The following is a 15,200-nucleotide window of genomic DNA, read 5'->3' as shown; positions in this document are numbered from 1 at the left end:
CTTACTTTCACTTCTTGACATGATGCACCTTCTTGTGTAGACGATATATTCACAGGTGTACATACCTGGCTCATTGTCTTTACAAGGGCCTACATTACCAAACTCACCTACCTCCACTTCACTCATGACCTTCTTTCTCCCCTTTGACCACACCACACAGAAATCAGACACAGAATGCTCTTTTCTCTCAATTTTTCTTTCCCTGAACTTCACTCTTCCCCTCAAGTTTGGCACACCTCCCCCAACCAATCCTTCCCCCTCTGTTTAAATTTACGTTCCTTTCCATTTGCGCACAAACCAACCCTTTTCTCCAACTTTCTTATTTTTTTTTTCACAGGCAGTATGACCCTTTCATGTCCATTGGCAACCTCCAAAAACACTCATTTTCGTTTCACACCTTTCTCTCTAAAAGTATCCCAACACCCAAAAATCAGTCAGCCCGACGCCATTCTTAATTTGACACAAACACTGGACGTCCACTCATTTCCTGTTTTGGCTCCAACGGTGTCATAGATCAAAGGAGGCGCCTAACATAATTCAGCTTCACGTCTTATTGTTCTTCCTTAAGATACCCCTTCATGCCCATTCTCAAATGGCACCCCTTTACTTAGTCCTGCTGTCCCTGTTTGCTCTCTCATATTATTTGAATTATCTGTTTACCACTTTGCTACTATTCTCAATTCTCACGCTTAAACTATCCCATTCCTCAATCTAGCATTCTTCAAACTTTAACATTACTTCTAGCAAAACAATTATTTTTATTTTAAATTTGTAGGATTTTACATCTTACATTGTCAAGTAGGCAAGCTTATAGCTTACGCTGTTTACTAGTGCCTACCGCTTACTTCAAATAAACGGTGTCCAGTTATTTTTATTATGGCTCATTTTGAGGAAATGCAAAAAACTATTGAATTTACGTGTTTACAAAAGATTTCCGGAGAGTGATTTAACTTATATTTATTTAGTATTTAGTAAACTTTGCCGATACTTACCAGTGAAGAAACGAAGCACCTGAACAGTACACTTCACCGAACGAATAACTATTTAATATTCAACTATACTGTACTATTACAAAACTTCAAATGTCAAACAGTGAGAATTACAGTAAACTAACATGCTTTAGAGGGGCTAGACTTGCACTCCCATTCCGACGTTGCCACATTATTTGCATAATTGACAAATGACAAAGTATATTTTTATTTTACCATCAGAGGCGATAGAAGACAGAGCCGTATTTACTATTTACTGTCATTTAAAACATTGATATTTGATATTTTATTCAAATCCAATAGTGTTGCAAACCAACGATTTAAACTTTATCTAGGTACGAAAAAATTTTGTATAATTTATTTTTTATTAAATTTTTAATTTAAATTGTTTTTATTTTTTTTTTTTTACTGCAAAGGGGGGGGCCCTTTGATTGAACAGGGCCCTAGGCTGCAGTCCATAAAGACCATGCCTAAATCCGCCCCTGACCCACTAACATTATGGAACGGTAATCCCTTTCACCCTTAATTCGCGTTTTCTGATTACCTAAAGGCCAGAGGTGAGAACAATGCTTACAAAGTTGTCTCTCCTAATTTGTTCATTACATGAAAATTATTTTCGTTCTACGGAACTACTGTATTTTAAATGTAATTACCAAGGGGAATTTTAAAAAATTCGTTATAAAAAAGTTAATTAAACAGAGGTCTGACTGTAATTAAATCAAAAATTAAGCAATTTTAAAATACATAACCGATCGATTGCACCATTAAAATGCTGGGAAGGGGGACCCCGCTCGCCCCACTGTAGTTTTGGCTCTGGATACTCAATAATTGCATTCAGGATTTCATTTGTAAAATAAATAATCATCTCAACAATGGGCTCGCAAATTTTCAAAATAAAATAACAATGGGCTCTCGCGAGCCCACTATAGCTCACCACTGTGTATGACCCAGAAACCAAGTAACAATCATCCGAGTGGAAGAGCCCATCTTCACCCCGACCGAAGAAAGCCCGACAAGTGAGGAGCAATGTGAAGTCCATGCTGATCTATTTTTTGGACATTGACGGGATTATCCATAAGGAATTCTTCCCTCCTGGCCAGACCATCAATGCAAAGTTCTACTGCAATGTCCGGAAGCAGTTAAGGGAAGTCATCAGGAGAAAACATCCAGAGAAGTGGCGCATAAAGAACTGGGTCCTTCATCGTGACAACTCGCTGGCCCACACATCTCTCACTGTGGCGCAGTTTTTGGCATCCAACAACATGACAATCATCCCCCACCCCTAATTTCCAGACTTAGCCCCCTGTGACTTCTTCTTCTTCCCAAGAATGAAAATCAAGCTGAAGGGTTGAAGATTTAACAGTGTAGAGGATATCCAAACCGAACTGCAGGCAGTGCTGAACACTATAATGAAGGGGGACTTTCTGGACCCGTTCAAATCATGGGAGAAGCACTGGGATCGGTTTTTACGCTCTCAAGGGAACTACTTTGAAGGTGACGGTGGCGAATAAGACCCAAGGTGAGTCTATTTATTTTATAAATAGATTTCGGGAACTTTTGGGTAGCACGTCATATAACAATAAATGGAATGTACTGATCTAAATTATTAAATGAGCATACATAAGCATACAACTTTAATTACTCTTTTAACAGCACTCATTCACCTAAAACAAATAACCAACAGAGCAATAACACACACACACACACACACACACACACACACAGCACTATACTAATTTCTGGTGTTTTTATAAATTACATATCATCACAGAATTGAATTAACAATTAGGAGGTGCCCTACATAAGATACAATACATGTCCATCCACTTAAAAGTATTGTTACAGATTGCTTTGGAATATGTATTCCAATTGTGGGGTCAAGTGAAGTAAATGAGCTGCATTGTAAGATATATAACAATAAGTGGAATGTACTGATCTAGATTATTAGATGAGTGTACAAATTTAATTACCCTTTGAACAGCACTCATTCAACTAATCTGTAAAACAAACTGTAACACTGCTTACCCATATTGTTCTTTATGATGAAGTAGAATTTCTAGCCAATACCAATAGTCCTTCTTTGTAAGACCAAATACTGGAGATGATGCCACTGCTGTAAGAAATTCAGTTATTAAAAAACAGAACTCATATTTATAATGTTAAATAATATTAGCATTATAATGGCTAAATGATGCAAGGAAGTAGACTTTTTCTGCATCTGCCAAAAAAAAAAAAAAAGAAAGAAAATCTATCATTCATACTTCCCCTGTTACCAAAGACTATCCAATTCTACTCTGAAATTAAATAAAATTATCAACCCTGACTAGTGGCAGGCAATTGAACACAATGATCTACAACATACTGCCCAAAAGTAAACTTCATGAGATCTAGTTTTCTATTACTCACCAAAATTTTGTATTTGTAACCCCTGGTTCTTCTCTCATCTGCCAGTAAAAATATACCTCCCTCATTCATTTTAATGATTCTCTTCAGAGAATTATATACTCTATCACAGTGGTCTCAAACTGGCAGCCCGTGGGCCGCATCTGGCCCCCGAAGCAATTTTACACGGCCCGCGAATACATTTCAATTATGTATTTGTTGAAAATATGGTGCTTATAACTTTAGATACATAGAGATATGGACTGAGCTTATCTGATATTGAAGTAAAAAGAGATAGAATGAATAGGTTGGGGATTTGTTTTTGTCACTGTATGCTTGTATGCCAGGCCACATGACTGGGGTAAGGTGGGAGAACTTCCCACGTCGATACAATCAGTAAATTTAGTTCGCCAGCCGACAGTTGGTGGCGCTTCAGTATTCTGGTGTTTCCGATTTTTTCTATTGAGTTGGTACTTCTGATATATATTTTCCTTGAGTCAGTCACTAGTTGGTTAGCTGGATGCACAGCTGCGCAGTTCATATTGCTATATAGATGGAGACAAACTAACGTACGGCCAGTCAGCTGCTTTCAAATCGTGCATTCGGCCCGCATGCAATTTGAGTTTGAGACCACTGCTCTATCAGGTCTCTACCTAAGATGTCTAGTTGCCAAGCTCTGCAGTCAACATGTTTTAAGTCATTCTTCACATGAACATAGTGTAGTGTTGATTGTCAAGCAGCACCAGGGGTCCCCAACTTCACTCTTTATGTGGACATTGATCAGCATCCATTACCTGCTACTAATCTGGTTATCCTTCTCAGAATCCCATCAAGAAGTTTATGTCTTTTTTTTTTTTTTTTTCAAGTATGGCCTCCAGACCCAAACACAATATTCTAAACACAATCTCACCATTATCTTCAAAAGGGAAGATATCTTTTTCCCTATTTGTGAAGGTATATCACAAACAGGTCACCACATGCATTCCTAACTGATTTTACACTGCACGGAAAAATTCATGTCTGACTGAACCATATCCTCCGTGTCTTTTTTTTCCTAGCGACTTTCAACTTCACTCCTCCTAGCTTGTAAGATTTCTGTTCTCTGTGTGCAAAAACCTTATATTTAGAAGGTTAAAACTGATGCAGTGTGGCACTGGGAGAAAGTTGCTTATATGGATAAAGGGAAGGTTGAGTGGGGACTGCTCTTCTTGGACTAATATTATTAGTGGAAGCACCTGGGGTTCAGTGCTAAGCCCATTGTTTTTTTTCAATGTCTTTTTCATTCTCCACTAATCTGAGTGTAGCACTGCACACTTGGTACATTACTCTGGGGTTATTGATACCCTTTTGCAGTACTTCACAAAGCCTTGAATGGGTTGAGCACGCTGAATTCTGATGGGATCCTTCCACTTGTTCAGATTACGAACCTAAGGGGGCATAAATTCAAATTAAGAAACTTCACAAAGGGGGATCGAAGGGTGACACGAGTAATTACAGACCAGTTAGCTTAACTTCTGTTCCGGGTAAAATAATGGAGTCGCTGGTTAAAGATGCATTGCAGGATCATCTAGACAAGACTGCAGCAATAATTCAGACACAGCATGGGTTTGTTAAGGGAAAGTCTTGTCTGACAAATTTGATAGGATATTATGATGTGGTTACAAAGGAACTGGATGCAAAAAATAATTTTGATATCATATATTTGGATTTCAGGAAAGCTTTTGACACTGTTGCGCATGGAAGACTATTGTACAAATTGGAGCAGAATGGTATTAAGGGTAAGTTGCTACAATGGATAAAAGAATGGTTAAGTGGGAGAAGACAGAGGGTGGTAATCAATGGGTGCTGCTCTTCTTGGACTAATGTTATTAGTGGAGTCCCACAGGGTTCGGTGTTAGGTCCACTGTTGTTTTGTATATTTATCAATGATATTGATGAAGATATATCAGGCTTAATGTCGAAGTTTGCAGATGATACAAAGGTTGGCAGGGTTGTTAATGACAGTAATGGCAGTGTGCTACTGCAACAGGATCTAGATAATTTGGGCAGATGGGCTAAGAAGTGGCAACTGAAGTTTAACCTTGACAAATGCAAAGTACTGCATATGGGTAGAAGTAACCCCAGAGAAACGTACCAACTGTGTGGTACTACACTTAAGGTGGTAGAAAATGAAAAAGACCTGGGAGTAATTGTGCAGTCAGATATGAAGTTCTCTGAGCAATGTAGACAGGCTGCCAGGGCAGGTCATGGGGTTTTGTCAATGATATATAAGAATTTTGCTAGCAGGGAAAAGGAGGTGATTATCCCTCTGTATAAGGCAATGGTCAGACCGTGCCTTGAGTACTGCGTACAGGTCTGGAGGCCTCATTTTAGGAAGGATGTAGATTTACTTGAGCGTGTACAGAGAAGGGCAACAAGATTGGTGAGGGGAATGAAGGGATCCTCTTATCAAGAGAGGCTTAAGTTCTGCTCTGCAAATTGCAGTGGCTGGAGACTAGGCACCTGCGCGGTGATCTGATTGAGGTATATAAGGCCTTGAATGGGTTGAGCACGCTGAATTCTGATGGGATCCTTCCACTTGTTCAGATTACGAACCTAAGGGGGCATAAATTCAAATTAAGAAAAGACAGATGTAGAATAGATGTGCGGAAATTTGCCTTTAGCCAGCGGGTGGTTAATTGCTGGAACAAACTTCCATCTGTCGTTGTGGAAGTTGATAGGTTGAATAAATTTAAGGAGGAACTGGACAGGCATTTGGAGGGAATGGTGTGATTTTTTTTTTTTTTTTTTTCTGGCTGATGCTGCATAAGCTCATACATTTGCTTTCTTGCATCACATGCCACTACTACTACTTTGCATTTGTCAATGTTAAGTTTCAGTTGTCACCTCTCAACCCATCTGCCCAACTTTTCTAGATCGTATTGCAGCCACATACCATCATTACTGTTATTAACAACCTTGCCAACCTTTGTATCATCAGCAAACTTGGAAATTAAGCCTGTTATACCTTTATCAATATCAATGATAAATATAGAAAACAACAATGGTCCCAACACCAAACCCTGGAGGGGACTCCACTAATAAAATTAGTCTATGACAAGCAGTATCCATTGGTTACCACTCTCTGTCTCTTCCTACTCAATAACCCTTTTATCCATAACAGCAACTTTCCCTTAGTGCCATACTGCTCCAATTTGTACAGCAGTCTTCTATGTGCAACAGTATCAAAAGCTTACCTAAAATCCAAATACAGCAGAACATCGGTTATCCGGAATAATTTGAAAGGCTGATCTTTTTTTTTTTATTATTAACGGTAGTATAGTAAGCTCCAGTTATAGTGATTAGTGATCACGTTTGCAAATTGAATTTTGATTATAATAAGCAAAGGATCGAGTTTACTACCTGTTTATAACATATTGTACAAACAAAATGCCCAATAAACTGAAAACTGCAAATTGTCTTTATTGTTTTACGGTTGTGATCTTCAGAAATGTGTTGTAAAAAAATATTAGAGCATACTGGGTTTTCCCGGAACCATGAGTGAATTTCAGATTAGTTTAGCTGGTAAGAATAATATCTGCCCGAAACTGTGCGATTTATTATTTTTCTCATTTTTTATGGTAAAATGTGAATGAAAAAAAAACACATAGTTTGAACATTGCAACAAAAAACGGAAATTATTAATAGAATTAGAAAAGGTGAAAATTTAGGAAATCTCTCAAAAGAGTTTAATGTGGGGACTTCAACGATTTACTATCAAGAAAAATTCTAATGCTATAACAGAATTTGTGTCGATTATAGACAGTGAAGGATGATATAGTAGGAAAAAAAACTGTTAAAACCTGAAAATGCCACTTTAGAGAGTGCACTCACTTTATTTTCTTGTTTTCTTCAGAGCGAAGTTTAGGTGAACCAGTGTCTGCCCCAATGTTATGTGAAAAAGCATCAGATTTTAATCGAAAATTAATAGGTAATGAAGATTTTAAGGCAAGCACAGGTTGACTGAGACACTTTAAACTGAGACACAATAACGGTATTAGCATTAGTAGAGGCATACGATGCAAGAAAGCAAGCTTATGCAGCATCAGCCAAAAAAAAAACCCCTCCCATTTCACCACTTCATTTGTTCCAAATGCCTGTCCAGCTCTGCCTTAAATTTATTTAGGCTATCAACTTCCACAACAAAAGATGGAAGTCTGTTCCACCAATCAGCTACCCGCTGGCTAAAGGTAAATTTCTGCACATCTATTCTACAACTGCCTTTCCTCAATTTGAATCTATGCCCCTCAAGTTCTTAATCTGAGCAAGAGAAAGAATCACATCAGCATTCAGCTTGCTCATTCCATTCAAGATCTCATATACCTCAATCAGATCTCGCAGGTGCCTACTATCCAGGCGCTGTAATTTGCACAACTTAAGCCTTTCTTGGTAATCTTGTTGCCTTTCTTTGTACTCATTCCAGCAACTCTATATCCCTCCTAAAATGAGGCCTCCAGACCTGTACACAGTACTTTACGTGTGGCCTGACTATTGCCTTGTATAACGAGATAATCACCTCCATGTCCCTGCTAGCAAAATTCCTATATATATCGACAAGACTCCATGACCTGCCCTGGCAGCCCATTTGCACTGCTCAGCGAACTTCATATTTGATCGCAAAATTACCCCAGATCTTTTTCACTTTCCACTTCCCTGAGTGTAGTGCCACACAGTTGGTACATTTCTCTTGGGTTATTGCTACCCATATGCAGTACTTTGCTTCGTCAATGTTAAACTTCAGTTGCCACTTTTCAGCCCATTTGCTCAACTTATCCAGATCCAGTTGGAGTAGCATATTGTCTTTACTCGTTAACAACCCTTCCAACCTTTGTATAATCTGCAAACTTGGACATTAAACCTGATATACCTTCATCAATATCACTGATAAATATACAAAACAACAATGGGCCCAACACCAAACCCTGGGGAACTCCACTAATAACATTTGACCACGAAGAGCAGTGTCCATTGATTACTACTCTCTGTCGTCTCCCACTCAACCATCACTTTATCCATTGTAGCAACTTACCATTAATGCCATACCTCTCCAATTTGTACAGCAGTCTTCCATGTGCAACAGTATCAAAAGCTTTCCTGAAATCCAAGTATATGATATCAAAATTATTTTTGGCATTCAGTTCCTTTGTGACCACATCATAGTATCCAATCAAATTGGCCTTTAACAAACCCATGCTGTCTTAACTATTACTGCAGTCTTGTCTAGATGATCCGGCAATGCTTATTTAACCAGTGATTCCATTATTTTCTCCAGAACATAAGTTAAACTAAAAAGGTCTATAGTTACTTGTGTCACCTTTTGAACCCCCTTTGTGAATTGGTGATACAATTGCACACCTCCAGTCCATGAGGACCTCCCCTGAGTCCAAGGAAGCTCTCATAATTATGGCTAATGGTTTGCTTACTTCCTTTGCTGCCTCCTTTAATATAACTGGATAGATCGAGTCCACCCCGGGTGTCTTTTTTATGTTTAACTTCAACAATTTCACCTCCACTTTGCTCTCAGTTATTACAAAATCACTTAGCTCCCTGTTAGAGTTTGATAAACTTCTGGCACACTCCTCATTGAATAACTCCTCATGTGTGAATGTAGATGCAAAATACTCATTCAGTTTATCAGCTACCTGAGCATGATCATCAATAGTCAACCCATCTATGTCAAGTGGTCCAATCTGATTCATCCCTTTCCTTCTAGATATTACATAAGTAAAGAACTCTTTGCATCCTTTGCCAAAGATTTCTCGTAATCTGCCTTCACCTGCCTCACCTCCTTTGTGACTTGATTACAGACTAGCTTATATCTGGCATAGGCTTCTGTGTCACCCGATACTTTATATGCATCCTATACATTTTTCTTCTCTGCCACTATCTTCATTAATTCATTTAGGCATAAACCTTGAACAGTATTTATTAGTTGGAATGAAAAGCCTAGTAACCTCCAAAATTAAGTCCCTGAAGATTGGTAACATCATCAGTTGATCCCACTGTACAGAATTTAAAAACTGTGAGACACCTGTAGTCACCTTTACAGTAGTTACACCTTTAAGTAATTCCCACATCAGTACCTTGTGATCACTGTCACCCAGTGGTTCCTTTATCTGCAAATACTTAATGCATGTATAATCACTGCTGAGAATCAGATCAAGAGTATTACTCCCTCTGGTTGCCTCTCGAACATGTTGCTGTAGAAAACAGTCGTCCAATAAATCCACAAAATTCCTGCTAGTGTGCGAGTGACCAATCCACAAGTTCCAGTCAATATCTGGAAAATTAAAATCCCTCATTATAAGACATTCTGATTTACTGGCCCATTATTTCTCTGCACAATTTCTCATTATACTCATCAGATTCATTATGCCTATCACACACACCTACTCTCATTTTTCCTTTCCCAGTGCTTGTGTCACACCAAACAGACTCAACATTGCATTGTCCACTAACATGAATTGGATGCACTTCCTTCGATTTTTTGTGTTTCTTAACTAACAGCATAACCCCTCCTCCCTTCCTGTGCTGTCTATTCCTTTCTGTACACATTGTACTCCCCAAATTCCAATTCTGCACTGCTTATGTCTGTGTGACACCACATCTCTGATATCCCAACAATATCTGCCTTTGATGTCTTGACTAGCACTTCAAGCTCATCAAATTTATTAACTATACTCCTATACAATATACGTGAACTAGATAGATATTCAAGGCGAGAAACTTTCTGCTGACAAATCGGCAGCAGTATCCTTTGAAAAGTAATTTTGCTTCAGTTAAGCAAAATTATGAGAAAGAAAATGTTTATAATGTTGATGAGATGGGCTCATCATGGAAAGCATTACCAAGAAAAACCCTAGCCACTAAAACAGCCCTAGCCTGCACCAAGTTTTAAGATGAGAAAAGAGCGAGTTACAATTACTGTGTGAAAATGCCACTGGGACACACAGATTGTCCATGCTCATTATCTATCAGTAAGTCGAAAAAGCTGAGAGCATTTTAAAATCTTTCTAATTTTTCTGTTTTCTATAAAAATGCCTGGATTCTGTTTCTGTTTTCCAAAATTGTATTATCTATTTTTTTAATTTAATTAATCTTATTTAATTTAACTGTAAGGTAAGATTTAATTAATTAATTAGTTATTTAATTTAATTTATTTAATCTTACCAGAAAAATTATCTGGAAAATTTTTCCGTTCGATTATCCGGAAAATTTGGGTATCTGGAAGAGGTCTGACATCAATTATTCCGGATAACTGACATTCTACTGTATATGATATGAAAATAATTTTTGCATCCAATTCCTTTGTGACCGCATTGTAGTATCCATTCAAATTGGTCAGGCAAGATTTCCCCTTAACAAACCCATGCAGCATCTGAACTGTAACTGCAGTCTAGTCTAGACAATCCTGCATTGCTTCTTTAACCAGTGACTCCATTACTTTCCCCCGGAACAGAAGTTAAACTAACAAGTCTGTAATTACTCATGTTACCCTTTAATCCCCCTTTGTGAATTGGCGATACATTTCCACTTCTCCAGTCCCCACGGACTTTTTTGAGTGGTTTACTGCTGGTTTTTGGACAATACACCTTTAGCATTAGCATTAGTAGAGGCATATGATGCAAGAAAGCAGGCTTAGGCAGCATCAGCCAAAAAAAAAAAAAAAAAGCTTCCACTTCACCCCTCCATTTGTTCGAAATACCTGTCCAGAAATACCTGAACCTTAAATTTATTTAGGCTATCAAGTTCCACAACAAGGGATGGAAGTATGTTCCACCAACCAACTACCCGCTGGCTAAAGGCAAATTTTCACACATCTATGCTACATCCGTCTTTCTTCAATCTGAATTTATGCCCTCTCAGGAGATTATTCTGATGAACAAGAGGAAGAATCCCATCGGCATTGAGCATTCTCAAACCATTCAAGGCTATCTACACCTCTATCAGATCACCTCGCAGGTGCCTAGTCTCCAGACACTGTAATTTGCAAAACTTAAGCCTTTCTTCGTGAGAGCAACCCTTTGTTCCATTCCCTAATCTTGTTGCCTTCTCTGTACTCGTTCCAGCAGCTCTACATCCTTCTTGAAATGAGGCCTACAGACCTGTATACAGTACTCAAGGAGTGGCCTGACCATTGCCTTATACAAGGGAATAATCAACTAATTATATACCTGCTAGAAAAATTCCTGAATATCATTGATAAGACACCGTGAGCTACTCTTGCAGCCCATCTGCACTGCTCACACAACTTCATATCTGCCTGCACAATTACCCCCAGGTCCTTTTCATTCTCTACCACTGTCAGTGTAGTACCACAGAGTTGATACGCTGCTCTGGGGTTGCTGTTTCCCATGTTTCCCAGAGGTGGCAAATGAAGTTTAACATTTACATTTGTAAATGTTAAACTTCATTTGCCACCTCTCAGCCCATCTGCTCAACCTTTTCAGATCCTGTTCAGCAGCATAGCGTCAGTAGTGTCCTTAACAACCCTGCCAATCTTTGTATCAACTGCAAACTTGGACATTAAGCTTGATATACCATCATCAATATCATTTATAAATACAGAAAACAACAACGGACCCAACACTGAACTCTGAGGAACTCCACTAATAACATTAGTCCACGTTGACCAGTGTCCATTGATTACCACTCTCTGTCTTCTCCCACTAAACCACCCCTTTATCCATAGCAGCAATTTGCCTCCAATGCCACACTGCTCCAATTTGTGCAGCAGTCTTCCATGTGCAACAGTATCAAAAGCCTTTCTAAGATCCAAGTATATAATATCAAAGTTATTCCCTGCGTCCAGTTCTTTTGTGACTGCATCATAGTATCCAATCAAATTGGTCAGGCAAGACTTCCCCTTAACAAAACCATGCTTGTCCGAATAATAACTGAAATTTTGAAATTTTGTCTAGATGATCCTGCAGTGCTTCTTTAACCAGTGCCTCCATTAATTTTCCAGGAACAGAAGTTAAACTCACAGGTCTATAATTGCTTGTGTCAGCCTTTGATCCTCTTTGTGAATTGGGATCACATTTGCACATCTCCAGTCTATGGGTACATAGACTGGAGATGTGCAAATACTGAAGATTGGACCTCCCCTGAGTCCAAAGAAGCTCTCATAATTATGTCTAAGGGTTTGCTTACTTCCTTTGCTGCCTCCTTTAATATAACCAGATAGATCCCATCCACCCCAGATGCCTTTCTTGTGTTTATCTTCAACAATATGTCCTCCACTTTACTCTCAGTTATTACAAGATTATCTAGCTTACTGCCAGAGTTGAATACACCTCTTACATAACCCTCGCTGAATAACTCCTAATGTGTGAATGTAGATGCAAAATATTCATTTAGTTTGTTAGCTATCTGAGCAGGATCGTCAACAGTTGAACCATCGATATCAAGTGGACCAATCTGGTTCATCCCCTTCCTTCTAGAGTTTACATAAGTAAAGAACACTTTGCTGTTTTTCTTTGCATCCTTTACCACAGATTTCTCATAATCTGCCTTCGCCTGCCTAACCTCCTTTTGTAACTTGGTTACAGATCAACTTATATCTATCGTAGGCTTCTGTGTCACATGTTAATTTATATGTATCCCATGCATTTTTCTTCTCTGCCATATGTCTCATTAGTTCATCTGACATCCATTTAGGCCTAAACCTTGAACGATATTTCTTAGTTGGTATGTAAAGCCTAGTAGCTTCCAAGATAAGTTCTTTGAATGCTTCCCATTTTGAATTTGCTGTTGGTAACATCATCAGTTTGTCCACTGTATAGAATTTAAATACTGTCTCAGACCATCGTAGTCACCTTGACAAAAGCAATAACCCTTCCTATTACCCCTAATGGTAGTTACCTCTTTGAGTAAATCCCACTTCAGCACACTGTGATCACTGCCACCTAGTGGTTCCTCTATCTGCAGATTCTTAATGCATGAAGAATCACTACTGATAATCAAATCAAGAGTATTACTCCCTCTAGTTGCCTCCCGGACATGCTGATGTAGAAAACAATCATCCAATAAATCCACAAAAGCCTTGCTAGTGTGTGAGTGACCAACCCACAAATTCCAGTCAATATCTGGGAAATTAAAATCCCCCATTATTACACTCTCTGATTTACTGGCCCACTCTATTTCCCTGTACAGTTTCTTATTATACTCATCAGAGTCATTAGTCCTATAGCACACTCCTACTCTCAATTTTGATCTCCCAATGCTTATGTCACACCAAACTGACTCAACACTGCACTGAACAACGATGCTGACTGGCTTCACTTCCCTCGATTTTATGTGTTTCTTAACTAATAGCATAACCCCTCCTCCGTTCCTATCCTGTCTATCCTTTTTGTAAACGTTGTACTCCCCAAATTCTAGTTCTGTGTGATACCACGTCTCTGATATCCCAACAATATCCGCCTTTGATGCTTTGAGCAATACCTAAAATTCATCATCAAATTTATTTACCAAACTCCTAGCATTGGTGTACATGCACCTGTTCTTTTTCTTAGCTACCCTAATGCAACTCATGTGTTTACTTGTACCGCAATTACTCCCAGCAGTCTCTGAAATATCTTGCATCTTGTTTTCCAGGGGCTTCTGCTCATTCCAATAGAAGCAGTGCAAGAATCACTTTCACCTCTGTCAGTGGCTACTGTTAATCTATTAGTTCTTGTATCCCCCCCAAGCTAGCAGTTTTCCGACCCACCTAACACTGCCCCGATAGCATCCGCAAATATTCTTGCACCCTTTCTATTTAAGTGTATCCCATCCCTGTAGAAGCAGTCTCTCCTGTTAACAAGTACAGACCAGGCTGAAAAAAATTCTACCCCTTGAGCCTTGCACAATCTTTCCAGGGCCGAATTGATCGACAAGGCTCTCATCATATACTCCCTCCTATAGTGTCTGGGCAGAATTTCAGACACTTTCAAATCCAACCCTAATTCACGGCTTTATTTCAACAGTAACCTGTACACCTTACAAAATCTGTCAAAATTCAAGTAAAGATAAAGGGAGAATGCATCAGCAGTGCAACTACTTTCAATAATTTTTCAATATGATTAATTATTAATTAATTATTAGTAATTAATTGATTATTAATTTATTTATTTATTATTATTAGGAACAAAGCGTTCAATTTGAAATATCTGGAGACTAGGCACCTTCAAGGTGATCTGATTGAGGTGTATAAATGGCCTTGAATGGTTTGAGCAAGCTCAATGCTGACGGGATTCTTCCTCTTGCCCAGATTAATTGCCTGAGGTAACAGCAATTCAAATTGAGAAAAGACAGTTGTAGAATAGATGTGTGTGGAAATTTGCCTTTGGCCAGTGGATGGCAGATTGCTGGAACAAACTTCCATCTGTCATTGTGGAAGTTGACAGCTTAAATAAATTCAAGGCAAACTAGACAAACATTTGGAGTGAATGGATGGGTGAAATGGAAAGGAGTTTTTTTTGCCAAAGGAACCCTCTGAGGTTGGAAAGATGATTTGTATTATTATTATTATTGTTGCTGTTATATTATTTCCCCCTGATTGGGGGATTCTACTCCGTGACGGGTACTACTACCAAGTACACAGGGGAGTTGTAATATCTGGTGTTACTGTTGGTCGAGGAAATATCTGACTATCCTCAGGTGTTCAGGATTGTGACTTTCTAGAGTTCCTTGTAGGTGTTCTCTGGGAGACCTATTGCTGCTAGACTGCTATGTAGAGTCTTTGGTACTACAACGGTGATTGACACAATGATTGGGATGGTTGATACTTCTTCCATATGCCACATC

General features: G+C 38.8%; 1 protein-coding gene across 3 annotated transcripts in view; it reads right to left on the bottom strand.

Annotated features, from left to right (window-relative positions):
• Positions 1-15,200, bottom strand: part of LOC150076660 (uncharacterized) — a 349,756-nt gene that overhangs the window by 291,924 nt on the left and 42,632 nt on the right. For all 3 annotated transcript variants that reach the window (XM_090386112.1, XM_090386111.1, XM_090386113.1), the window contains exon 3: positions 3,015-3,102. In XM_090386112.1, coding sequence (XP_090242238.1) covers positions 3,015-3,102 — 88 coding nt within the window. The remainder of the gene's footprint in view (positions 1-3,014; positions 3,103-15,200) is intronic.

The sequence above is a fragment of the Mastigoproctus giganteus genome, chromosome 12 (genome assembly GCF_048544385.1).
Source record: "Mastigoproctus giganteus isolate SK-2022 chromosome 12, ASM4854438v1, whole genome shotgun sequence".
Classification (NCBI taxonomy): Eukaryota; Metazoa; Arthropoda; class Arachnida; order Uropygi; family Thelyphonidae; genus Mastigoproctus; species Mastigoproctus giganteus.
This window is presented reverse-complemented; position numbering and strand designations above follow the sequence as displayed.